The sequence below is a fragment of the Podospora bellae-mahoneyi genome, chromosome 5 (genome assembly GCF_035222275.1).
Source record: "Podospora bellae-mahoneyi strain CBS 112042 chromosome 5, whole genome shotgun sequence".
Lineage (NCBI taxonomy): Eukaryota > Fungi > Ascomycota > Sordariomycetes > Sordariales > Podosporaceae > Podospora > Podospora bellae-mahoneyi.
In genome coordinates this window covers 2,125,124-2,150,920 of record NC_085884.1, presented here as the reverse complement: position 1 = coordinate 2,150,920, position 25,797 = coordinate 2,125,124, and the positions used below count along the sequence as shown (strand labels likewise).

At 51.4% G+C, this 25,797-nt stretch overlaps 8 protein-coding genes and 1 non-coding gene across 9 annotated transcripts; 4 read left to right on the top strand and 5 right to left on the bottom strand.

The window, feature by feature from the left end:
• Window positions 1–73: 73 nt before the first annotated feature.
• EFM5_1 (Protein-lysine N-methyltransferase efm5) lies at window positions 74–1,695 on the bottom strand (the record flags this gene model as incomplete). Its single annotated transcript, XM_062879821.1, has 7 exons — window positions 1,425–1,695; window positions 1,288–1,364; window positions 1,132–1,226; window positions 983–1,074; window positions 785–926; window positions 233–727; window positions 74–169 (listed from the first exon to the last, which is right to left on the bottom strand). The coding sequence occupies exons 1-7, from the start codon at window positions 1,670–1,672 to the stop codon at window positions 74–76; spliced, it is 1,245 nt and encodes a 414-aa protein (XP_062730994.1). The 5' UTR covers window positions 1,673–1,695.
• Window positions 1,696–1,786: 91 nt separating this feature from the next.
• Window positions 1,787–3,413, top strand: RPN9 (26S proteasome regulatory subunit). Its single transcript, XM_062879820.1, has 2 exons — window positions 1,787–2,289; window positions 2,355–3,413. The coding sequence occupies exons 1-2, from the start codon at window positions 2,022–2,024 to the stop codon at window positions 3,233–3,235; spliced, it is 1,149 nt and encodes a 382-aa protein (XP_062730993.1). The 5' UTR covers window positions 1,787–2,021; the 3' UTR covers window positions 3,236–3,413.
• Window positions 3,397–5,593, bottom strand: GAA1 (Glycosyl phosphatidyl inositol protein transamidase complex subunit; the record flags this gene model as incomplete). Its single annotated transcript, XM_062879819.1, has 4 exons — window positions 3,397–4,086; window positions 4,152–5,208; window positions 5,269–5,518; window positions 5,578–5,593. 4 exons carry the CDS (start codon window positions 5,591–5,593, stop codon window positions 3,592–3,594), a joined length of 1,818 nt encoding a protein of 605 aa, XP_062730992.1. The 3' UTR covers window positions 3,397–3,591.
• Window positions 5,594–6,038: 445 nt separating this feature from the next.
• On the bottom strand, window positions 6,039–7,542 carry RBD2 (putative rhomboid protease; the record flags this gene model as incomplete). Its single annotated transcript, XM_062879818.1, is given in 5 exon segments — window positions 6,039–6,256; window positions 6,320–6,589; window positions 6,641–6,778; window positions 6,845–7,419; window positions 7,428–7,542. Coding segments are annotated over 4 exon segments (807 nt in total). The 5' UTR covers window positions 7,026–7,419; window positions 7,428–7,542.
• Window positions 7,543–7,670: 128 nt separating this feature from the next.
• On the bottom strand, window positions 7,671–10,868 carry ACO1 (Aconitate hydratase mitochondrial). Its single transcript, XM_062879817.1, has 5 exons — window positions 10,568–10,868; window positions 10,093–10,487; window positions 9,861–9,969; window positions 9,732–9,811; window positions 7,671–9,677 (listed from the first exon to the last, which is right to left on the bottom strand). Exons 1-5 carry the CDS (start codon window positions 10,679–10,681, stop codon window positions 8,012–8,014), a joined length of 2,364 nt encoding a protein of 787 aa, XP_062730990.1. The 5' UTR covers window positions 10,682–10,868; the 3' UTR covers window positions 7,671–8,011.
• Window positions 10,869–11,008: 140 nt separating this feature from the next.
• Window positions 11,009–13,259, top strand: QC761_505960 (uncharacterized protein; the record flags this gene model as incomplete). Its single annotated transcript, XM_062879816.1, has 3 exons — window positions 11,009–12,841; window positions 12,905–13,084; window positions 13,142–13,259. The coding sequence occupies exons 1-3, from the start codon at window positions 12,792–12,794 to the stop codon at window positions 13,257–13,259; spliced, it is 348 nt and encodes a 115-aa protein (XP_062730989.1). The 5' UTR covers window positions 11,009–12,791.
• A 476-nt stretch (window positions 13,260–13,735) lies between these two features.
• Window positions 13,736–16,123, top strand: QC761_505950 (uncharacterized protein; the record flags this gene model as incomplete). Its single annotated transcript, XM_062879815.1, has 2 exons — window positions 13,736–13,943; window positions 14,131–16,123. The coding sequence occupies 2 exons, from the start codon at window positions 13,736–13,738 to the stop codon at window positions 15,798–15,800; spliced, it is 1,878 nt and encodes a 625-aa protein (XP_062730988.1). The 3' UTR covers window positions 15,801–16,123.
• A 106-nt stretch (window positions 16,124–16,229) lies between these two features.
• QC761_0080090 lies at window positions 16,230–16,329 on the bottom strand. The gene has a single exon. It is a non-coding gene; the product is annotated as a tRNA-Ser (tRNA).
• Window positions 16,330–21,697: 5,368 nt separating this feature from the next.
• MCA1_2 (Ca(2+)-dependent cysteine protease) lies at window positions 21,698–25,698 on the top strand. The gene is given in 7 exon segments (XM_062879814.1): window positions 21,698–23,469; window positions 23,531–23,624; window positions 23,682–23,757; window positions 23,829–24,654; window positions 24,915–25,084; window positions 25,189–25,567; window positions 25,579–25,698. The coding sequence occupies 6 exon segments, from the start codon at window positions 23,393–23,395 to the stop codon at window positions 25,212–25,214; spliced, it is 1,269 nt and encodes a 422-aa protein (XP_062730987.1). The 5' UTR covers window positions 21,698–23,392; the 3' UTR covers window positions 25,215–25,567; window positions 25,579–25,698.
• The last annotated feature ends 99 nt before the right edge of the window (window positions 25,699–25,797 follow it).

Genomic DNA, 25,797 nt, shown 5'->3' with positions numbered 1-25,797 from the left:
AAATTTCTAGTTACATAGGTATGTACACTCTACGTGGTGTCCCGTGCTCTCCACCCCAAGCCCTGACAACAGTTTACTCATCCAAAACGTGGAGATACTTTCTCTCCTCCTTCTTCTCCTTTTCAGTGGCAGGCGGCAGGTCGTAGAATGTTGAGGAACGGAAACCTTGCTGGAAGGGGGTTAGTCAATGCAAACAAAGCAAAAAGGGAAATTAAAAAAAAATAAAACGTACCAGATAATGGTAAGTCCACTTGCTGATGTCGGTGGGCTCAATGTCCAAATCCTTGAAAGTCTTGGCCGTCTCGTCAATTACTTGGTCGTGGAACTCGCGCTCAATCTCGTCGGCCGACATGATGTCCCACCACAAAGCCTTATTGATGATGGCAGCCGCAGGCTTGAGGATGGCTTTGGGCACGTTGATGTGTCTGCGCTTCTTGAAGATCTCACGGTCAACCAGCTTGGCGATTTCAGCCATGGCGTATTGCTTGGGACCGTAAAGCTCGAAAGTCTGGGCGGCAGTGTTGTCGTCCCAGAGCATCTTCTCCAAAGCCTCACCGACATCGATGACGTGTACTGGCCAGAACTTCTCCTGCATGTTGTTGGAGGTGAAGAGGTTGACAACGCTGGCAAGCTTGAGGAGCAGGTTATCCTCGAAACCGAACATGGGAGCAGGTCTCACGATGGTGGTCTCGGGGAAGATGCTGCGGACAACGTACTCAGCACGGCCCTATGTAGTCTGTTAGACTTCCGCACCTTTCCACTTGGCTGTTCAGGGGCTACATACCTTGGTGGAGTAGAACTCGGAAACGTGGTTAGGGTCGGCGTTGTACGAAGAGACGTGGATGAACCGATCAACATCGTACTTGGCAACCGCCTCCGCGATCCTCTCAGCGCCCTCAATGTGGACATCCTCATAGGAGAAGTTCCTGACCTAGTTAGCCCCCTTTCCCCCTTTGACCAAGACCAACGTTGCCGCACTCACTTGGTAGGGTAGTTCCGGCCAACCAAGTTGTAGACAACGTCAGAGTGTCTAACGCTCTCCTCGATCGACTGGGTGTTGCGCAGGTCGTATTCCTAGCCCCTCTTTAGCATCATGGCTCTCGTTTCCTTTCCTGAAGACTCTCTCCATACCACGAAGACAACCCGACCCAAATCGCCTGTCACCTTGAGATGGCGCTTGGCCATCTCCTCACGGTAGGGCACAACGACGGTGCATCCTTGTCTCGCTACACGCAACATTCCGTCAGTCCCCCTTCATAATTGCCTCTGCTCCTCGGTAGTTCGAACCTAATCTGTTGACAATATAACGACCGAGCTGGCCAGTGGCGCCGAAGACGGTGGCAGTGTGCTCGCCGAGGGAAGAACTGTCGATACTCTATCAGAAAGGCCCCTTCTGTCTCAGTCAAAAAGGAGAAGCAACGGACCGGCCACCCTGGGTGCGGATAAGAGGCTTGCCGGTGCGCGTGATGTGGACGTCGGAAAGGGCTCGGCGCTGGTGGTGAAATGCGCTCCTGGCGATCTTGGGCGCCGCCGTCCGCACGGCGGTCGGCATGGAAGCCATATTTACTGGACTGTGGACGTTGAGATCGCTAGAAGCGCTGGGTCCTCTCAATTGACGTGAGGGTCGTCGGGGAATACGGAAATATGGGAGCTTCGTTTCGTCAATTGGCATTCAACCACCACCATCAAGTTGCCCGCCCGCTTCAAAGCTCCCAGACCCACTACTGCCCCGGTCGTCGATGACGCTAGCCAATCAGGGGTGGGGAGCTTGAGCAAGGCAGAGGGAGCACAGGCCAGCTCCCGCCAGGTACGTACCTCATCGATAGGCTGCCCTGCCGCGTCAAGAGGGAAGCTGGGCTCTCAGCAGCGGGCAGCCTCAAGCAGCTTCCATCTTCAACTTTAACTTTCAACATTTCAATTTCGATTGATACCCCCGCGAGTCACATATTCGGAAGGAATCCAGGATCGATAGTGAACACACCATCTAACCCACAGAATTAACCACACAGTGGACGGCCATCATGAACGTCGACACCATCTCCGACTTTCTCGCCGAGCAGCGGGATAACACCATCGATGAGCTCCAGGGTCATGTCCTGGAGTTCGAGACGTTATGGGAGCGCAAGCTCTGGCACGAGCTCACTAACAAGCTCATCGAGTTCTTCAACCACCCCGGGAGCGCCCCCCAACGCCTACAATTCTACAAGGTCTTCGTCTTGAAGTTCGCCGACAGAATCAACCAACTCAAGCTCGTCGACCTCGCCCTCAAAGCCGCCACACAATGCCTAGGTAGCTTACTTCGCCTTCGTTGAACTTCCAACATGACGCAACAATACTAACCCACCCACCACCAGACAATAACGAGCGCCTCGCCTTTATGCAATCCGTAGCGACCAGAGTCGACAAGGAAAACTCCCAAGACGCCCACGTCTTCGCCCTCATCGCCGTCGCCCGCGTCAAGCTCGACCTCGAAAACCTCCCCGGCGCCCGAAAAGATCTCGACAAGGCCGAATCCATCCTCGACAAGTTCGACTCGGTCGAGACCATCGTTCACTCCTCCTTCTACCACGCCCAGGCGGATTACTACCAAGCCAAGCAAGACTTTGGCGCCTACTACAAGAACGCCCTCCTCTACCTAGCCTGCATCGACGTCAAGAACCTCCCGTACGAGGAGCGCCGCCACAGGGCACACGACCTCGCCATCGCCGCACTCGTGAGTGTCTCCATCTACAACTTTGGCGAGCTGCTCCTCCACCCTATTCTGGATGCGCTCAAGGAGAGGGAGGAGGACAAGTGGCTGAGGGACCTGGTGTTTGCGTTCAACAAGGGGGATCTGGTGCAGTATGACCTGCTGGCCAACCAGATCCAGGCTCATCCTCTGCTGGCGGTGCACTCTAATAAGCTCAGAGAGAAGATTTACCTCGCTGCGCTTACCGAGGCGGTGTTTAGACGTCCCCCTCATGACAGGGCCATGTCGTTTGACACAATTGCGTCAGAGACAAAGGTCAAGCCACACGAGATTGAGCATCTGATCATGAAGGCGCTTAGTCTGGGGCTGTTGAGGGGGACGATTGACCAGGTGGATGAGGTGGCGCATATCAACTGGGTGCAGCCCAAGGTGTTGGATATGACGCAGATTGAGAACATGAGGTCGAGGTTGAAGGAGTGGGATTCCAGTGTGGAGCAGCTGGGCAACTGGATTGAGAAGGTCGGGCAGGACGTCTGGGCTGCTTAGTCGGATCTTAGACGGGACAAGACGTTGATGGATGAGGAGTGAGAGAGAAAAGAAACAGTGAGCTTCGATGCTGGGCTAGACTGGCGTGTGGAAATCATGGCACAAAGTAGTAGCCTTGTATAACCCTTGACGTAATTAGACAAATGATGAAAGTCTGAGCGTTTTATGATCTTATACACTAAAGCTTGGGTTTTGATGTTGTATTGGCAAACTTGGCTTGAGTACTGGTGGACATGGTATAAACTATGCACTCCTGTCTCCTGATGTAAATATTTTCCCATTTTTATGCTGTCTTCCATGATAGATGACGAAAAAAATTAAATCAACGCCAACAAAAACAAAATCTTTTTACTCCGTCAAGCCTTCTTCACACTCTTTTCCTCTTCTTGGTCCCGACCCGGCCTCCCCAGAACACAAACACACCCCGCTAACCAAGCCGGCCACCAAACGCACCAGACCACCACGGCCGAGTACGTCCCCGTCACATGCCACGCCACTGCTGCCTCGCGTAAGATGTCACCGACATTGAGACCCCAAATCGCCGCGCTGGCGAGCAGGACAGCGGGGGGGCTGGTGAGGTTGAGGAGGACGAACCCGACAATGCGGGACACAGGGGAGGAGGAAGGTTTGACAAAGGAGAGGGGGGCGGATAAGAGGCCGATGAGCATTGCGAGGGAGAAGTTGAGGGTTGCGAGGGAGGAGAGGAACATGCCCAGGAGCAGGAGGGAGAAAGATTTGACGAGGTGATATTGTTGGAGGGTTGGGGAGAAGAGGGTTGTTATGATGAGGGAGAGGGTTATTGGGAAGAGTGTGTTGATTAGGAGGAAGAGGTAGAAGAAGGGGGTTAGGGCCTAAAGGGAGGGTTAGTAAAAAGAAAGAAAAAAAAAAGGGGGGGGGACGGGAGGAGATGGCTTACCAATTCGGGGACGTGGTTGAAGATGTAGAGAGGGATGGCGGAGAGGGAGCCGGATAGGGCTACTATCGCCAGAGGGAGGAAGAGATCACGCTCGGTGGTTGCTGTTGGGGCGTCGTCCTTGTCGGAAGACTCGGTGGTTGAGGCGGCCGGGATCTCGAGTTGTCCGCTCTTCATCCAGAGGAAGATGGCCATGATGGTGAAGTTGGCGGCTACGAGCATGGCGCTGGGGAGGTAAGTACCGATGCTGACGAAGCGCTCGCGGTGCATGAGCAGGTAAAAGAAGAAGCTCTGGTGGAGGTGCTCGAGGAGGTTGTTCAAGCTGCGGAAGGTACCCTCAACGACACGGCCCATGGCCATCTCATCTTGCCAGCCTTCGCCAAAGGGTTGAAGAGTAATGGCGTCGACGTGGTAGGGGATGAAGCTGCTGTGAGGACCGCTGGCAAGGCCAAGACCCTGCTTGAGCATGCCCCGAAGCATGGTGCGAAGACGGTCAGGGTACTTGTCATTGTGGTTCCACATCTCCTGCAAAGCCACGCCCATACCCATCTGTCCTCCGGCGATATTAACAACGGAGTTGATCAAGTCGAGGTTGGGAAGCTGCCCGTTGACGCCATCATAAACAATATGAACGCTCTTGAAGCGGTTCTCCTGAACATAGTCAATAGCAATAGCCCCCTGAAGAGCCCCTGACTTGATAGGCAGGCTGGCCACCCGGGAGCTGTCGTGCGCATCATGGTAGGCATCAACCCAAGCCTGAGGACCAGCGATGCTGTCAGGACTAAGAAGGATAATAATATCCTTCGACCAAAGCGACCACCTCTTGAAATATCTCGCCAAAGTCAACACCAGAGGAACCCCATTCTTGTTAACCTCATGCTTGACATTCTCCCAAGCAGCCACCAGAACAATGGCCTCAGTAGCATCTCCCCTCGGAGCCTGAAGGATCGCATAAAGGTTCTCCCCCTCAAACGTCCGTCCCGCCGCATGATACGTAAAGTTCTGCCTCGCTGTCTTGAGCCCAAGACCTCTGACTATCGACTCGAGCTTGTCGTTGATCCTATTCCTCTTGTCAGCCCCCCAACCATCCAGCCCGAGTCAATCCTATGCAAGCACCTACTCGACATTACTCTTCCCCACCAGCGAGTTCACCTCCTGCTTATACGCCCTAAGAACATTCTGGTCACTCCCCCCAAAATAAGTATGTACCTGGCCCGGTAAAAGCGCATTTTCCGAAATATATGTCCGTCTCGAGTACTCGTTCAGCGGGAGTAGGAACAGCCACACCGCACCGACAAGGATGCACAGCAACGAGAGGTATGGTGGGATCTTTAGAATTCGTGGGTCGCGACGAAGCGCCAGCGCGCTAGCTATTCAGGAAATAAACCGTTAGCCAGCTGTAGTCGTCCCAGGACTCTGAGTTACTCACATAATAATCGCGGCATTTTGACTGCAGTGCCGTCAATTGCATGCAGCGGGAAGCTCTCTCGAGAGCTGTGCTGTCAGATGTGCCTACTGAATCAGGGGTCGCGCGTTTGTGTGATTAATTGGGGACCGAAACCGTGGCGCGCCGTTTCATGCATAATACGCGGTTGCGCTAACCTGATTTGGTTAATTATTAACCATACCGGCTCAACAGCTTCTAGGGTTTGTTTTAAGAAAATGTTGACTTTGGAATTCGAGTTGACCCGAAGAGAAGCATTACGTATATCATATCTATAGCAGGGCTCACCTTCCAGCCCAATTTAACATAACCCTTATCCCTCCCATCGTACCTCTCCAACACCATGGTATACCCAGCGTGCTAGAATTACATTACAAGAAGAACATAACCCAACACTTTGTTCATACAAGACATCGCCTCATAATCCCAATCCCCGTCCCCCAAATCTAAGGTCCTAACCTCTGGGTACTCCCGACCAACCCCAACGCAACACCTGGTGAAGCAGCAGCAGGGGTGTTATTCGAAGGCAGCACTCCAAACCTGCCATACGTCTTCTGGTCAATGCTCACATAGTGCGGCAGTCTCCCCAGCAGATTCAGCTTCCCCTCGATCCATCTCAGAATCTTCTCTGGTGGCGCAAGGTACTTAACATAGCCCAAACCAGCTACACCCTTCACGTCAGCACATTGTCTCTTTTCTTTCTTGTTAAGAGTTGAGGAAAACATACCACCATAACCAACCACCAACCCAGCCGCATGTCCCCAAAAGCTCGAGCTCGGCACCAACACCACCATCGCAAACAGCACCCAAATCGGCGTCGTCCAAGTAGGAATACTGTACGTCCCAATGACAAAGTTCGGATTGACCTTGTAAGTCTTGACCGCCTCCACCCCGAGCAGCAAAAACACCCACATGCTCGCACCCATGACCGCAACGTTGTTACCCAAAACGAATTTCTCCAAACCGACGTACAGAAACGCGGGGATGGTTGTTAATGCTATTATTTGTCAGCGTGTCACTCCATAGTGTTCACAGATGGGATACTCACGCCCAAAGAATAACGCCAGGCAGTTCAGCGTGCCGTACTCAGCCTCAAACCTCTCCATCAGAGGTGTCAAGGCGAGTATGTTCATCACAGCGTGGAAAATGTTGAGGTGGATAAATGGAAAGGTGTTCATGCGGTATACTATCCCCAACGTCAGTCAGCCCTGTCTTGTTGTCTATCTTCTTTTGGGTTATTGGGCAAGCATACGAGTAGCAACTCCCATCTCGTCCGGTATCAGCGCCCCCCATTGTTGAATATCAACGATGCTCTGTAACCCCGCCAGCCAGAATCCAACAATCGCAATTATTACCACTCGTGTAAACAGCGGCAGCCGGAAGACGTAAGTTCGCGCGCGGGTGGTGTTGAGCGCGGTGATGTTGGGTGGCATGGTGTCTGATTTGGTTGTATCTATTCCTGGAAAATACGGTAAGTGTTGAGAAAACGTAAAGTTGTGATTAAACTGTTATATAACCGAATCGTCGTGATGTTCCAGGACCAATTACTGCGTATCCCTTCTCTTCTGGTAGGCCCCTTTTTCCTGCGTCGCTTTCGTTGGGCTGTTCGACCGGCTCGCTTCGTTGCGATTATGGTCGTGGTCAGGTCATTCGCTTCGTCGCCGGATGCCTCAACAAAACCTCGCTTCTAGCGTATACGACATAAAATCAAGAGTGGGAAAATGCGGGAAGAAACCACAATAACCAAAGTAGAAGAGACCTCAGCCAACCGCGCATGCATTAAGGGAATTGGACGGATGCGCGATGGACCCTACCTCATAATCCACCCTGTAAACATGCTGACAGCTGCACGGCGATAAGGATAACGGTTGGTTTGGCATTTGATCAACCCGATAAATGCATAATATGGAAAATGGCTCTTGCCGGCCGGCATCTTCGCCAATATGTAGCGTAAACTCAGGTAAGGATATCCAACCCAAAAAAATAAATTATTTAACAACGTGCGGCCCCCCACGTTGGTGCATCTTTGCCAAAATTAGTAGCATAAGGCTGATACAACACATGACGACATTTCAAGATATTACAACGGTTAGTTTTCTTCAAATCTTTATTCATCGTACGTAATTGATAGCGATACACCAGCGGTATACTTACAAAGAACGCGGTGTTCCCTTAACTCCAATGTATACCGGTGAAATTCCAGATTCCACACAAACCATTGAACAACAGCCCAGACACCAGATTCATATAAATGACAAGTACCATTGAAATGCAAGGCCATGACTATACATACAAAAGGAAACAGTTGCTGCGGTTACGCCAATTCCCATAGTTCCAGAAGCCGCCGATCTTTCCTGTCGGCCCTCACACCACCATTCTCATTCTCCGATTCATGACACACGTCACATTTTGGGGTATTTTAGTTCTTGGCCTTCTTGGCCATGGTGTTGAGAGCGGAACCGTTCTTGAACCATTCAATCTGGGCCTCGTTGAAGGTGTGCGAGAGGGGGATCTCGAAAGCCTCACCGTTGGCGGGCTTGACACGGAGAGTGATGGGCTTGCCAACAGCAAGCTCAGTGCAGAGGATGTCGACCTTGTCATCGGGGTTGATCCTGTCGTAGTCGGCGGGGTCGGAGAAGGTGAGAGGAAGCATACCCTGCTTCTTGAGGTTGGTCTCGTGGATACGAGCGAAAGAGCGGGTGATGATGGCGAGACCACCAAGGTGGCGGGGCTCAAGAGCGGCGTGCTCACGAGAAGAACCCTCACCGTAGTTCCAATCACCGATAACGACCCAACGGATGCCCTTGGCCTTGTAGTCACGGGCAACAGCGGGGACGGCATCCCACTCACCAGTGGTGAAGTTCTTGATCTTGTTGGCCTCACCGTTGGCAGCGTTGATGGCACCAATCAACATGTTGTTGGAGATGTTGTCGAGATGACCACGGTACTTGAGCCAAGGACCGGCCATAGAAATGTGATCGGTGGTGGTCTTGCCCTGGGCCTTGATGAGGATGGGCATGTCAGTGGCATCCTTGCCGTCCCAAGCGTTGAAGGGAGAGAGGAGCTGGAGACGGTCGGAGGTGGGGGAGACCTGGACAGTGACGTTGGCACGGTCCTTAGGGGGAGCCTGGTAGGTGTCCTGGCCGGGGTCGTAGCCTCTCTCGGGGAGACCGTTGCCGGTGGGAGGAGAGAGCTTGAAGTCCTTGCCATCCTTGTCCTTCAGGGTATCGGTGAGGGGGTTGAAGGAGAGAGAGCCGGCAATGGACATGGCGACGACGAGATCGGGGGAGGTGACGAAGGAGTGAGTGGCGGGGTTACCATCGTTACGGCCGGTGAAGTTACGGTTGTAGGAAGAGATGATGGAGTTGGCCTCGCCCTTCTTCACGTCCTGACGATCCCACTGACCAATGCAGGGGCCGCAAGCGTTGGCAAGAACGACACCACCGAACTCCTCGAAGGTCTGGAGCTGGCCATCACGGGCAATGGTGGCGCGAATCTGCTCGGAACCGGGGGTGACGGTGAAGAGAGCCTTGGACTTGATGCCGTGGTTGAGGGCATCGCGGGCGATGGAGGCGGCGCGGGACATATCCTCGTACGAGGAGTTGGTGCAAGAGCCGATAAGACCGACCTTGACCTCATCGGGCCAGTTGTTGGCCTTGGCAGCCTCGGCGAACTTGGAGATGGGGGTAGCAAGATCGGGAGTGAAGGGACCGTTGATATGGGGCTCGAGCTCAGAGAGGTTGATCTCGATGAGCTGGTCGTACTCGGCACCGTCATCCTGGCGGAGCTCCTTGGCGTAAGAGCGGGCGAAGTCACCGATCTCGGTACGCTTGGTGGCCTTGAGGTAGTCGTACATGCGGTCGTTGAAGGGGAAGAGGGAGGTGGTGGCACCAATCTCAGCACCCATGTTGCAGATGGTACCCATACCAGTGGCAGACAAGCTGTCGACACCAGGGCCGAAGTACTCAACGATGGCACCAGTGCCACCCTTGACGGTGAGAATGCCAGCAACCTTGAGAATGATATCCTTGGGAGAAGTCCAGCCAGAGAGAGAGCCAGTCAGCTTAACACCGATAACCTTGGGACTATGAAAATGTTAGCGCTGCGCACATTTTAAGCTTTACGCTAAAAGCACTTACGCCTTCAACTCCCAGGGGAGGTTGGCCATAACATCGACAGCGTCAGCACCACCGACACCAATGGCAGCCATACCGAGACCCTATTTCCTGTCAGCGCCTGATTTTCTTTTGCCATCGCATTCAACTTACACCAGCGTTGGGGGTATGGGAATCAGTGCCGATAAGGAGACCACCGGGGAAAGCATAGTTCTCCAAAAGAATCTGATGAATGATACCAGAGCCGGGCTTCCAGAAACCGCTGTAATCATGTCAGTAAATCGTTCTCGATGGCAGGAATACGCATATGTTACATGTTATATTTAGCTGTTTACATATGTTAGTATATTGTTCTAAACCAAGTTGAAAAAAGTGCTGAGAGCACAGGGAGAACATACCGCAAGCAGAGGCAAGGAAGTCGTAGACCTCCTTGTTGATACCAACAGCGCGAGCCAAATCCTTCTCACCACCCTGCTGAGCCTCAATCAAGTGGTCGCAGTGGACGGTAGTGGGGTTGGCGACGGAGGGCATGCCGGCGGACATGAACTGAAGGATGGCCATCTGGGCGGTAGCATCCTGGCAGGCAACGCGGTCGGGGCGAAGTCTGAGGTAGGAGACACCACGCTCGATCTCCTGTCCATGGGGATCGTCCAAGTGGGAGTAGAGAATCTTCTCGGCATAGGCGAGAGGACGGTTGAGTCTGGAACGGACAATGGCGAGGTTCTCAGACATCTTCTTGTAGTTGATGAAGTTGCCCTCCTCCCAGTTGTTCTGCTTGACCTGTTTGCGCGAGCATGTGTCAGATAAGCAATGATCACCAGTGCTTCCCAGGTTGTCCTCCCAGCCTGTCGAGTGCTCACCTTCTTGTCAAGGGCAGAGTCGGAGACGGTAGCCATGGTGCGCCGGAGGCCCAGGCTCGCGCTGCCGACAGCGCGGCTCCGGGCAGCGCCCAGGAGCTGACGAGTAGCCATCATCTTGCCTTACGATCAGCTCGGTGAGCGCAGCTTCACAGAGTTAATTGAGGTAGAAGGTGTTGACGTTGCAAACCAGGTGGCTTCTGGAGGAAGAGAAGAGCGAAAAAGTGGAGGAGAATTTAAAAAGATAGCAAGAAACTCGCAAGGAGGGATTTTAGGTCATAAGTGGCAACGGGAGGACCTGTTGCTGGAGCTGCTGCCACCGTCATAGCCGAGAAAGTATCTCGTCTGGATGGAGACCTGCCAGCTGGCCAATCAGAACCCCGCCGATTATGCTCTCCCGCATTGTGGGGGAGCACTGGATCGCAGGACATGACATCGCTGCCAGCTCGAATCAGGTTAGCCCTCTCCCCAATCCCTTCCCCTTATGGCTGTTCTTTTTCCGATCAAAGCCGCGTGAGTGGTCTATGTCGCATGCCCAGCCCTTATTGCTGCTATCTGTCTATGAGTCCTGAATTGTCACCACTGTCTTTGATCCCGTTGCCGTGGCCTGGGGGACGCCAAGCACAAAGAGACATTGGGCGACCACGGGCACACACACACGACAAAACAACACCAGGGTTTCTGGGTTGGCACCCTGAGAGACTAGCGAGAGGAGGCTGCAGCTGCGAGCGGTACCTGGCCTCGCAGACGCTTGCTCTGCTGCCAATGAGGGGCAGGGATATCGGATGAAGGGTAACGACAGCACCGACCGACGCGAGCACGAATAGCCGAGGCAGCGACCTGTTTCCCTCCTGATCTCTAGAGGTATTGGCTACGGAGACAACAAAGAGCCTCGAAGCTCTTCTCAATCAAACATGGAATTTCGACTCCCTCAAGCTTCACAGGGGTTGTGGTTGTTTCAAGCCGGAGCTTACGACCGGGGTATCTGAGGCTTGGGGGTGCTACGGTGCTGATGACATGTGCTGCAGCTGATTCATGTGCCTCTCAAGCCGCCAACAAGCGCTGGGCAAGATCACAGCCTCTCCTGAAATTATCATAAGCTTGACATTGGGACAGGAGCTCTTCTGATGAGCTTCATTTCCATCACGGCGAAATCCCGCAGCATTTTCCGCCAGTCACCGAGCTCGAATCCATTCCCAAGTTCCCCACGTGGGGTCTTCTTCAAAGATTCTAGCCAATGCCGGGGATGGTATAACCAATCACCGACCACTTCTACCACAACTTGTAGGACACATAGAACAGATATTTGAGGATGGGAGACTGTTTCCGCAGCTCCAAGCGTCTTGTACATCGTTCACTGACACAGCGCTATGAAGAGGAGACAGACGGCACGCTTGCGTCAAAACCTGTCAACTATGGGTGGCATCTCGATAAAACGCGGGGTGACACGCGATAAGAGCCTCTCGCCAACCCTGCAAGGCTAAAAAGTGACGCAACAACCCCGTTGATCACAACTCCGCATGCCGTCTGGTATAAAGAGCACCGGCCGCCACAACGACACCGGTATATCCGTCGGTGCACCGGGACAGTCTCATGAGCGCAGCTGTCCTCACGGCCAGCTAGTTGTGCTGTTTGGAGGTTCCTAACGGGTTCGGCATCTGGTGGGATCCGAAACGGGTCTCCCGGTTCGTGGAGCGGGTACTTTAAACGTTATGGCGCCAAAATATCAAGAGGTCTTGGCGCGCGGGCACAAGGAAAGCTGCCATGAAATTTTCTGCTGACCTGGAGACCTGAAAGTGGGGCCACCCGGGGCCTTGCCGGCTCGGCCTTTGAACCGCTCGGCGGAGACATGGAGATTCGAGGGCGATAATCCTGTAGCTCCGGTTGCCGCTCAGCGTCGGAATGGCGACGTTTTTTTGAGCTGAGGCGACGATTTTGGACGTGGCGATGTGTTCTGAAGGTGAATGTCAGAATTGCGAATATTTCACTTTCAAAAATGCGGCTCCAAAAGAACGTCGTTGAAATGTTCGGACATAACGGCGCCCCACCAAAAAGCTCGGGCCATATCTAGCTGTAGCACAGAAAAATGTTACTGCCAAAATCTTGCCCCACGTTCAGAATTGAGAATCGGTACCAATTGATACCGCCAGCGCCCATCCAGCCCACCACGCATTTGTAACTTGACACACGTAAAAACAGCCACACAGATCGAAAATCCATCGATAAAATGGGGGTCTTTGCAAAACGTTCGATGGCCAAGACGAGGCGGAGACGTCGGTGAGTTGTGATGCACAGACCAAAATTACATGAGAACAGGACATCAACTAACACTTCTCCTAGCGACCTGGACCAGATTGCCTCTGACATTGCCTCTCCAAGACATCTTGAGCTCTACAAGGAGACCAAGGATGTAGAGGATCTCCCCAGTCTGGGGCAGCACTACTGCATCCCATGCGCCAAGTGGTTCGACAGCGAGACCAACCTGACCTCTCACAAGAAGGGCAAGCCTCATAGGAGACAGTAAGCGACATCTCAGCAATGACCTGTAGAGAACAGTCATGCTAACAATTTTGATAGATTGAAGCAGCTCAAGGATGGCGCTTTCACTCACAAAGAGGCGAACGCTGCTTCGGGTCTCGGGGTGGACAACGGCCCTGTGAAGCCCAAGATGGACATGGAGATCGATATTGCTTAAAGGCGTGTTAATTTTCAGTTCCATTCATGATCTTCATCAGTTCCATCTACGGTACGCTTCTGCGGTTCGGATCGAACAAAGACTAGGGCAAGGCGTTGTATGGGGAGGTTCATTTTTGGCGTTGGTTTCGAGAAAAAATACTTGGATTTTCCTTTGCATTGTATGGAGAGATATATACCACAGGTCGCGTTATCTACTTGGCCGCTCAGAAGGGATGAAGACACTAGCAAATTCGATATTAAGTCGCTCGAGTTGACCACATATCCGCTCGGGGAATTGAGGTTATAGACATGCAATTATAGGTGATACGTCCTGACTCGGATAAGTGCATATTAGAGACTTGCAAGTCCCAAAACTCAAACTTGGCTTCCGTGGCTCGCCCCACTCTTTCCAGACATCCATGCAGACTGCAGCAAGGCGAACGTGAAATTGTTAGCGCCTAGTTCATCGCCTTCAGCCTTTCGTCGTCGCAAGTGATGAGCTCGCCATGGTCCTTACTCCTGCAACACGTCTCGCGTAAGAAAACATTGGTACGACAAGTCATGGGAACATCAGCCTTTTCCGCCTTCAACAATGGCAGTTTTGGCACCGTCAGTCAAGCCAATGGCGGCAGTCCTGCTGTAAGCCCCCAACATACTGTCACTGCGATGGGCAGGTGGTCCATCCTCAACAAGCAGCTCCCAGGTTCGTTCGCATTATCTTGAGTGGTCCCTGACTGAGTCGGAGATGAGTACTAATACCGCGTCGCATCATAGCTGTCGACAAGATCCAGGCGATTCACATCTACGATTTTGATAATACCCGTAAGATATCCCTTGGTGCATCCTCGATATGACATAACCAGTCGCTAACAGAACGCGCTGCGCGCCAGTCTTCAAAACCCCTTTACCCAATCCCAAGATCTGGAACAACCCAACGATAGGCACACTCTCGAACCCCGATGCGTTTGTAAACGGTGGATGGTGGCACGATTCCCGGATTCTCGCCGCGACGGGCGAAGGCATCGCGAAAGAGGAGCCGCGCGCATGGGAGGGATGGTGGAACGAGAAGATTGTCGAGCTCGTCCAACTGAGCACACAACAAAAGGATGCTTTCTGCGTCCTGTTGACCGGTCGATCCGAATCCGGTTTCAGTGAACTGATTAAGCGGATAGTAAAGAGCAAGGGTCTCGAGTTCGACATGGTTTGTCTCAAGCCCGCCGTCGGCCCTGATAACCAGCATTTCACCAGCACACTCGACTTCAAGGAGAAATATCTCAGAGCTTTGATGGAAACATACAGACATGCGAAAGAGATTCGTATCTACGAAGACAGAATAAAGCACGTCAAGAGCTTTCAGACTTTCTTGGCGAACTTCAACGAGCAACAGGATACCTCGCCGACGAGAGGCCCGATCAATGGGGAAGTGATTCACGTGGCAGACATGGCAGCCTATCTCGACCCGGTGGTGGAAGTGGCCGAGGTTCGGTCCATTATCAAAGATCACAACGCGTCACTGACCAAGAGACGACGCGGCTCCCGAGGCGAGCGCTGGGTGATCAAAAGACAAGTTTTCTGGACGGGGTATCTAATCTCTAGCACCGACACGCGACGGTTGCTGGACCTAATGCCAATCCCCAACCTTCCCGACAGCGAGATTAAGCTGCATGCTAATAACATCATGATTTGCCCTCGTCCTTGTCCGGAGGATCTGCTTCGGAAAGTCGGTGGTTGGGGCAAGAGGATGAGCTGGGAAGTCAGTGGCACGGCTTGCTTTGAAGACAACGTCTGGGCTGTTTCTCTGAAGCCTGTCCCTGCAGACGCGTCATACCACACTGGAAACCCGGTCCCACTGGTCGTCCTCGCCCTCAGGAGGGGCGCGAGACACGCGGATGCCGCAAAGATTCAGCATTGGAAGCCGGTTTCTCCGGAGCAGGCGTTTGTGTTTGAGACAAAGGTTGCCGAGAAAGTGCTGCTGCGCATTGATGGGACGAGTCATAGGGAGGGTTCTTACGACGGCGGCTACTTTAGAGGAGCGAAGAGGAAGCATACCGCTCATGAGGATGATTTCCGGTCGAGACAGGGGAACCATCACCACCATCCTCCGACTGGTGCTGGTGGCGGTGGGAGGAATTTCAATAGCAATAATAACAACCAAAATAACTTTCCACAGGCCAGTCGGGGAGGGAATCGGGGAGGTGGCGGTGGTTTTGGTCGGGGTGGTGGAAGAGGAGGTGGTGGAAACTTCAGGGGCCAACGCGGAGGGGCTCCTAAGGGGGCCCGCGGCGGTCGTGGTGGGGGAGACAGGGGAGGTCATCACACTCATCACTACAAGTCGCTTGACGATGTTGGCGGGAGAGATAGCCAGGGAGGGTTTGCAGCCATGTACGAGGATACACAGCAGCCTATCCCCAAGGGGCCTTCGAATCCCTCTAACCCTGGATTCTACCATGCGAATAATCAGCAAAATAACAAGTCGAATAATAACGGTGGGTATCAAGGCGGCGGCGGCGGGGGAGGTTATCAAGCTGGGGGAGGTGACGGGGTAGGAAATTATTACTGAAGAGGTTTAGGTTGAAGAAATATTCATGTTGGTATGTATCTGTACCTGGAAAATGCTGTACATCTCTAGCGCATCGTTTCCATTTTGTTGTTATTACTTGGGCATGGAGTAAGTATGGGCTTGGCATTCATGATTACGCGGGGCCTGAATTGGAGTTTTGTTTCCTCGGAGGCTAAGGAACGCAAGAAAAGAGGCATGCATGCCGGGAATACCTACTGATGTAAGTTTTAGCTAGCTAGCGTTTTCATATTCCTATTGTAAATGTACATTGCTGAAGTCTTTGGGCGTTTGCGCGGTCATATCATTGCCATAACATAATCAAACCAGGTGAAATATAAAAAAGAGTCAATGATTTGTCTCTATGCTCACAAAAAGATCTCCTTCATGATTTATGAGATGGGTGAGGTGTGGAAAAATGCAAAAGATTATCGTCAGCAGTAGGGTTCGAACCTACGCTCCCGAAGGAATTAGATACCTGAATGTGATGGATATTCAAGTCTAACGCATTAGACCACTCTGCCATGCTGACCGATGCTAACTGTTGGTTGATTTGGAAAGGAGAAATGTGGCTAATGTGTGGTACCAACCTCACCTGGACCTCCTTTTTTTTTTTTTTTTCTCTCGATTTTTTTTTCTCTCGATTTTTTTTTCTCTCGATTTTTTTTTCTCTCGATTTTTTTTTCTCTCGATTTTTTTTTCTCTCGATTTTTTTTTCTCTCGATTTTTTTTTCTCTCGATTTTTTTTTAATTGCACCACCACATAACTTGGGCAGAGAGGCGCCGGTTAATTATATCCATTCCAATGAATTGCAGACTAAATAAGCTATGGTGAATGCTAAGGTATTTTAACGAGGCGGTAACCTGAGATACCTAAGAAGAGCTAAATGCGTGGGTTTATCCCGTGAATTATGGGAGGGACTTGGTGAGAGTTGAAGACAAGAATATAGTTCTGATCATCGGAAAACAATGAATTATTACATAAAAATGAGTCTGGTGCCTACTAATATGATTCAGTTGCACTATTTACCTTGGGATCGATAGCTGTAAATAATACGTTAACGTGCATAGTAAACAAAGGTACAGTCTACTCTGTAAATAAATCTTGAAACTGCGAAAGTTGGGGTAGTCAGATGAGTCGTGATTGTGTTACCGGAAATGCCACAAGATAGGTACCTTAGTTACGTATAACTGTCATAAAATGGAGGGACTTTGGCCAAGCAATCTGATGGTGCACTGGGTGCTGTCAACGGTTTCGTGATCTTTAGGTCTTACGTGGAACGGGTATTAAAACTGGGTTGCTTAACATATATGATATGTTTATTCATTACATTATACTGCTATTGATCTTGAAATAGTTTGGCTGCTTCGGTTGGACTTACAGGAGACTCTCACCGAGTTGGGTAGAACTGATGACTTGAATGTATATGATGTCGACCACAATAAAAAGACTTTTGGCACAGGGCTAGATTTTGGGTTTGAAGATCACTATGTCAATTATTGGCTGCATTTTATTGCTTAAATATGTTTATAGAAGGTACGATTAGTACACCGACCTGGCTCTTGCCTGGTAAGATCCAGTTAGTGTAAAGAAAAAATTCGCAAGAGGAAGTCACGCTCAACCCGCGGAAATTTGCGACCAGCACTTTCATCATCAACAATTATATAATTTTATTTTCGATTGGAAATCGGCAGAGAAATACCAGCATCTATACCAATGAACCGGGTAGCGAATGTTGGGAGCTGGCACCATCCAAATTCACTCTCCGATTCCTCTCACGTACCTCATATCCAACCGTCTCAGAGATGGCTCAATCATCTACCAAGCAAAATTGAGATGTTATCGACTTCAGGGCTTCGCTTATATTGTGTGAGCATCATCCTGAGCTGCTTACGACTCCCAACGCTAGCTTCCTTCCAGAATATATGAGACCAATTTTTTTGACTTGGAGGCCGTCTACTCGTGTTCTTCGAAGCGACCAACACAATCCCCAACACTCTTGTGCTGGCTCGCCAAGGCAGCAACAGTATCAGCAAGTAGAAAACGCCATCAGCTAAGTTATCCGAATTTGCGATCATGCTCAGATGGCTATCCGTGGCGATGGAAGCAACCTCCATATACCCCCCTTGCTTCTGCCAACGGTCAGCACCACTTGACATATGTGGCTGGCGATAATACTGGGATCCCATCGTCTCACCTCCAACCAGAGCATCCGCTGCCTGAGCACTCGGATTGAGGATCTGACTCCCGTCAAAACTCCCCGGACTGAGGTTTCACCCAGCACAGAGGGTGAGCTGATAGTCAAGTCAACTGAATTTACTGGGGAGATTATGTGATGGGTCTTGACCAGTACGATATTTACTACTTCGGACGATCTACACTAGTTCCGCGGACCATCCGCAGAAAACAGGCAGAAAGCTTCTACAAACAGCTAATCAGGGGCAAGGCTGTTCTCTGCGGCATCGATATGTCTAACATGTCCCCTATTTTTCTCATAGGCGCCAAGATCAACAAGGAAAGTATCGAGAAGCATGTCAAATCGGACCGGATTACCGGAAAGAACTCTGGCCTCGCCAAACTGAATTGTGTGTCTGGACAACGGACAGACTACTTGATCCCGATGGTAGAGTACTGACAAAAGGACGCCCTCGAGAAGACCAAGCGATTCCTCCTGTATTTGTTGCGCAAGCAGTGGGCTACAGAAGACACAGACTTTTACACGACAAGATATCGGTGATACCCAGCGTGTTTTCCTGGAACGTGGTGGAAAGAGTGAGGCGCCAGTTGTAGCATATCTCAAGCAGGAAGACAACGAGTATCGTGCGGTCTATGAAATGAACCCCGATGTCGAAATCGAGAATATTGTCAAGCCCTCGCCGGACCCATTCTCCTGCTTCCACTTTTCGACCATATCAACAAACAAATCAGGCAAGTTGTCATTGAGACCCTTAATAAGCTCAGAGATGCCAACCCGATGCATCTGATGTGCCCCGCAATGGTGATTCAACGGCTCTACCGGTACCAGTACTTCTTCGCAGAAGAGGAGTTTAGGATTGAACCCCGATTTTCGAGCAGTGCAGAAGGGAACGATGGGAAGTTCAAACCTCTCCGGCCTCGGCTTGAAGACTTCTTGGTTCTCGGCCACTAGCATGTAGCCGTACATCAACTGGCACAGTCAGCCTGGTGGTTGCATCCATTTCAGCATTATTCCGAAACCTGGAAGGCCGGGGCACATATCCCGCACCCTAGTAGTATTCCTGAGCCCGAGAGGACTCAGGTCCGTAATGCTGCAAGGGCAACGGCAACTGGGGAAGACGTCCAAAACTCTACGTGACAGATCACTGACGGGCACGACCTGCATGGGACCATATATGTTTTGAACACCCAAAACGGCCGTGAGATGATGATTGCGTACGATATGATGAATCCAGTTCAATTCGAAGACCTCATCTACGAACCAGCGTCAGATGCTCGTTGAGAAGAGTTCACGCGGCCAGAATGTTTGATACAGTTCGAGGAAGCGACAGTGGCAAAAGCCGGACAATCAGAACGGCTATAATAATGCCCCTCAGAAGACATTTTGGTCATAACTCCGAACCCGGCCATCTCAAGAGGCTCACCGACTATATTTCAAGGTATGCAGCTATCGTTTGAGGCGCAGTAACTATCTTTTAAGATACATTAGCTCGTTTCGCAGACACACCGACTGTTGTGCAAGGCCGAGGTATGCTTCTCAACATATGGTCAATACTGTAACCGCGCGTCAGGGTTGATTGCACCTATGTCTCTTGTCGGTACAGAGGAGCGTGGTTGACGCTGTTATGAGATCGGGGATTATATCGACACTGACGTCCACCAAGAACCAGACTGCGGACACAGACCCGATCACTACGTCAATAGTCTTAGGGACGTCAAATTGGTTTGGAAGGCCCTCGAGGGCGTAACCTCGAAACATCAGCCCAGTTGCTCTAAAATGACACAGACTAACTCTACACCCCAGGAAGGAGTTCCCAGACGAGAGGTGGAAAGGCGATGCCCACCAGGGCAAGATTACCAAAGCAACATTTGTAGCAGCCTTTGGAAGATACCCTGAAGTACGATAACAGAATCTTACCAGTTGCTGGTAGCTTTATGGCAACGCCATCGACTCCTCCGAAATGGACCAGAGGTGCCGGATGATATTTGGCGGCTACTATCTACCTGATTCTGGATCATCCAAAGTAGTCCTTGATATCACTAGGAGGCTTCAGGCAAGGTTCTGGATGCAAATAGACGGCTTTTTTGACAAGGTCGTCGGCCAGATCAAAAAAGAGATTTGTTGGATGGGAAGAAAGTGTTGTTGCTCAGGAAGAGGACTGGGTAATTACAAAAAGAGATGGAGGGAAGAAGGGGAAAGATGGGTTGGAAGGTAATCCTTGGTTTCTGTGTATACCTCATGTATTTTCATGTATTGATGCTGTTACTTCCATGGTTGTTTTTTGATTTTTTCCTCAAGGTTTAGCTTTTTGGTCCAAGTGTATCGTAAACGGATTGGTAGTCTTTAGAGAGACCTTAGCAAGGTGCCAACGCATCCTACTATTAGAGTTGACGATTATAGATCGTGAGCATGAATGGACGGCTGCTTGTACTGGTCACCGCGTTGGTGCGATATCATGTTTGTGTCATACTACCACCCCCTTCGTCTCTTCTGATATTGCTTGTCAAGTAGTCAAGGTCTATATGTGAGACATGTGCATTGCAGCACCTATACCCTCCTCCTACAAACTCACCTTACCCACCACAATGACCAACATTTGGGTGGTCAGGAAGGGGGGCAGTGCTGAAGTCTGTTGGTTGCCGAGATAGAGCGAGAGTCAGATCTGACGTTGATGTGGGAGTATGAGTAGCTAGCTGACGAGTAGGAAAGTAGGCTATGGCCTTTTGCATCTCCGATGGGGCATTGTAAACCAAGATGGTCAGCTGCGTGCTACCCCGGATTTTGCCCGTAGTGCCCGTCTGAGCATTACCACCGGAGGTAACCAGCCTAGAATTAGAACGAAGAAAACTTGATTTAAACCGGATCAGGGACCGAGACGGAGGATCCGGCAGGGTGGTAGCCAGCGGAAGAAGTGTGGCACATGCTCCCCGTTCACCCCGGGCCGGGTGCTCCCAGGGATCTGGTAGCATTACATGATGCACATTCAGCTGTCATCCTCGGGAGCTAACTTGATTTGCTTTGATGGTGGAGTGGAGAGAGTGTTGCCTGAGGCTTCTTGGGGACAAAAGGGCCGTTTAAGGCCTCCTCCTGGGTTTCTCCATCCACCGTTTTTGTCATCAATGCTGTGGGGAAACGTTGCACAGCCCTCGTTCGCCGTCTGAGACGGGGAGGGAGGGCCATCTAAGACATTCAGGGACCAGTACCTTGTGAGGCTTGAAGTTTCTCTGCGCTAGTTTGTAGTCTTGGATGCTGAATGGCTCGGAGAAACACAAAGTTGTGGTCTGTGAGTGTGTGGCTGCCATGCCACAGCTCCATTGTTTTACATAGGGCTGTGCAAGAGCGTGTGGATGAGCTTCGATGTTTCATCCGGGCTGGGGGGTATTTTATATCAGCGAGGGTGCATGACCACGATGCAATGAGTGCTATGCAATGCCATGTTCTGATGTGAATTCGGCCTGCCCTCGATTGGTTGGGGGATTCTTGGAGTTGGGCTGTTAGATATATCGAGATTCTGGACCTCTCAACTCTTTGCGTTATTATGAAAGCGAAAGGTGGCATCCGCGTGTTGAGACATCTCATCTCGAAACGAAATCTCGCTCCCGCCAAAGAAGACAGAAAATGCTCCCACGCGTGGTTATCGAGATGGCGTTTCTGAGAGCTCGTTGGAGGATGGAGATTGGAGGTTGGAGGTTTGATATGGCCCAAGCTCGTCTGCAAGCCCCCTGCTGGTAGCGGAGTCGTGAGTGGTCCACGGGGGCTGTTCAGCAGCTCCACACTGACGATTTCGAGGATCCAGCCAATGGAACCTGCCGGTGAAGACCGGAGCTAATCCAACTTGGGCGCCATACATCAACGCCAATGTACATCTCGAACGACATGTCTTCGTGGGGACTGGGAGAAAGCGGGAAGTCGATGGTGAGCAAAATCCCTTCATGGCCCAATGGTGTCTGGAAGCGGATGTGGCGGCTTGCTAAAGGGTTAGTGGTGTCCGGGGCTGCATGTGCACCGCCGGCACTTGGAGCACAATATCTCGGCGGGGATCCCTATTTCAGTGTAATTTGTGTGATGATGCAGGACGTGCTGGGAAAGGTCTAAACATGAGGTGCTTCCTCGGTCAACTGATCGAGATGGTGAGAGAAATTGAAGGCTGTGATGAGGGAACTTTGACTCCGGCATGCGTGGGGGGTGCCATATCCCGAAACTGTTAATTGAAGTCTTCTGAGGTCGATGATGATTCGGAGGAGAGGCTCCTCTTGGATAGCACCCCCGAGAGATCTAAAGTTAAATTCAGCTGGGGCCTATGGGCAACGCTTTAATCGTCCGGTAGCTGATAGACTTTGTGATAAAGGTAGCGACCTAAGCATGCACAGCTGAAAACGGATAGCCTCGACGAACCAAGCGGCGCGTAACGTGCCCGCGGCGCATGTACAGGAAAGGGGCAAACCGTTCCAGAGAGCGTCTTCTGGATGGCGATTGGGAATTCCTGGAAGTCTAGAGATTGAATGAGACATCAGCCATGGCGATGATGGAATGAGGGGCAGTCGGCAGCCTGGCAGCAGTCGGTGGTTTCTTGTCCTTACGCAGTCGACCTCGGAACTCCACGTGCTTGGCAGTGATCAGCATGAACCCTGCACGGCTAGCCCTGTGCCCAATCGAAGATCTAGATTGCCCGCAACCAGCCATCATCAACCCCACCCCGGTCTTGACTTGTCCACCTGCTCGCCTCACCTGGCTTTGCTGTGTTGTGCTGTGGTTGTCAGCACGTTGGCCAGACTCTTTTTCTCACTCGAGTAGCTCAAAGCTCTCTCTCCTCTCCCCGCCGCAATCGCCACTCAGTCAACGTTTCCCCTCGTCCCAACTGCGCTGCTAAACGACGCTTTCCGTAATTCCTCCGTTCCTCGTCCGTCCCCCGAATCCGAATCCCAAGCTGCAGGTAAGTCGATGTGAACTGCCCTTGTCCTGTCCTTGACCGCTCCGTCGGGAGCGCTCCGGGTCCTTTACCGTCCTTCGTCGTATCGCTAGACGCTTGATCCCGCACGCCACATCTTGCCTCGGAGGGGCTCAGCGCATGCTCATGCGAATGAATTGCTGCGGCTTGCTAGACATCAACATTGACAACCCTCGCGATTACCGAACCCTCTCCCCTCCACCCCCTGTCCCCATACTTCCACGCCAAGAAGGGGTGCCTTTCCAACGCGTCTGTCCCGGATTTTTTTTTTTTTTGGAAAGAGCATATTTAACTGTATTGACGACCTGCCCAGAGCTCTTTTGCTCTCTGCTCTCCCAGTCCATAGATACACACCGACGCCGCGTCCTTTGCCGCTCGACCAAGGCCTGTTGGCCGCCCGCCGATAACAACAACCCCTCCCTCTGTTTCCCTTTTGCTTTCCTGAAAGAATGTCTGGGTTTCCTGGTGCCGGTTATGCGGGAGGATACGCTCCTCCGCCGCAACAGCAGTATGCTGGCTACTACCCGTACGGCCTTTACACCCGCGTCTTCAAAACTCGACCGTCTTGACTGACATGGGCCTCACAGTCCCCAGAACTACGGTTACCAGCAGGCCCCTCCACCTCAGGGCCAATATGGCTACCAACAACCTCCGCTAGGCCAGCAATATGGCTATCAGCAGGTGTGTTCTCCGTTGGCCTGGATCAGAGGATCTTGAAGCTAAATACATATGGTATAGCCGCCTCCACAAGGCTACCACCAACCCCCACCGCAACAGCAACCACCGCAACAACAACCACAATACGGACGACCGAGTGAGTGGAACCGGCGATTGGGCCCCAAGTGAGGGAGACATATATACGCCCATTGCTAAACAAAACATCAGACATGCCGACCGTAAACTCCAACTCTTACGTTCACGGGAACCACGGTGCCCCTCCTCCGCCACCCCAAGCTCCTCAGCACTTTGGATATGGTGCTCCGCAAGGCTATGCCTTCCAGTACTCACAATGTACAGGGAAAAGGAAAGCTCTACTGATCGGAATCAACTACTTCTCGCAACGCGGCCAGCTTCGTGGGTGTATCAATGACGTTAGGAACATGTCCTCGTATCTGGTGGAAAGATTTGGCTACAAGCGAGAGGATATGGTCATTCTTACGGACGACCAGCAGAACCCCATGAGCCAACCGACCAAACAGAACATCTTGAGGGCTATGCATTGGCTCGTCAAGGATGCTCGCCCTAACGACTCCCTTTTCTTCCACTACTCTGGTCACGGTGGTCAGACGAAGGATCTTGATGGTGACGAGGAGGACGGATATGACGAGGTCATCTACCCGGTCGACTTCCGGCAAGTCGGGCACATCACGGATGACGAGATGCACAGAATCATGGTGCGCCCACTACAAGCAGGCGTTCGCTTGACAGCCATCTTCGACTCGTGCCATTCCGGAACCGCGCTCGATCTTCCCTACATCTACTCCACCCAGGGTATCCTCAAGGAGCCCAACCTTGCCAAGGAGGCCGGCCAAGGTCTTCTCGGTGTTATTTCCGCCTACAGCCAGGGCGATCTCAGTGGTGTTGCCAGCAATATCATGGGTTTCTTTAAGAAGGCCAGCAATGGCGAAGATGCCCACGCCCGTACCCTCGCGACGAAGACCTCGCGTGCCGATGTTGTCATGTTGTCCGGAAGCAAAGACGACCAGACTTCGTTCGTACCCCCCTTTTTTCATGACTAACATTCTGTGACACCCATCCCCTTTTTTTGCTTTTCCTATTTGATTTTGCAGGGTCGATACGGTAGTATCATGCGACGAGGCATGGCTTTTTTATTATTTCTATTTTGGTTTCCGTTTGTTGGTCCAGAGTTGCGGCCTTGCTTGGCGTTTGGGGCCGATGAACTCGGTCACCCCTTCACTGGTCACCCATTCCTATCAGAAGCAACCGTGAGCTAACACACACCACCTACAGTGCCGACGCCACGATTGCTTCTCAAGCGACTGGAGCCATGTCCTGGGCCTTTATCAACTCGCTCAAAAAGAACCCCCAGCAGAGCTATGTGCAGCTCCTCAATAGCATCCGCGACGAGCTACAGACGCGTTACACCCAAAAGCCGCAGCTCTCGTGCAGTCACCCTCTTGGTGAGATCGCGCCCTACCTTGTGACCACGTTCAAAGCGCGTCCGGATTGAAGAGAACAAAGTTTTTACTAACCAAAAGGGGATGTGTTTGGGGGAGGTTAACAGATACGAACTTGCTCTTTGTCATGTGAGGGCGTTCCTATTAAGATAATAATCACTTGGCATGAAATTGTATATACGATTTGAGGGTTTTTCTTGTATCCCCTTTTGGATGTCACACAAAAGAAAAAATCTACTGGTGTATTTTTTGGTAGGGAGAAGTTGAAGAATCTTTTGAGTATTTGGGATTGTTTTTGATGTATGTCATGGCTTTTATTGTAGGATAGGGATGCAGGAATTATGTGAGGGTCGGTGATTTGTTCAGAGGAAAAATGATAAAAAATGATATGAATTTTGGTTCTTTCTTTCATTTTGGCCGAGGAGCAAAAAGGGTCGCTCGCTAATTGCTACAAGTCTCCTGGGGGTACATATATATGTCTCTCACTTTCTACTCACTTTCTAATGTCTGTTGTCTCTTATTTCTTGCCACTTTGACGGTCAAGCAACAAATGTTGGGTTCTCTTGATCTTGGGGTTTTGACGATGTTGATGACTTATGAAATCCTTTTCACCCTTTTAACATCAGAAATAATGCAACGAGTACACCGAAATGGCAGATATGTAGTACCCTGTCCCGAATCCACTTTTGTGCTTTGCTGTCATCTTTTTAGATCCT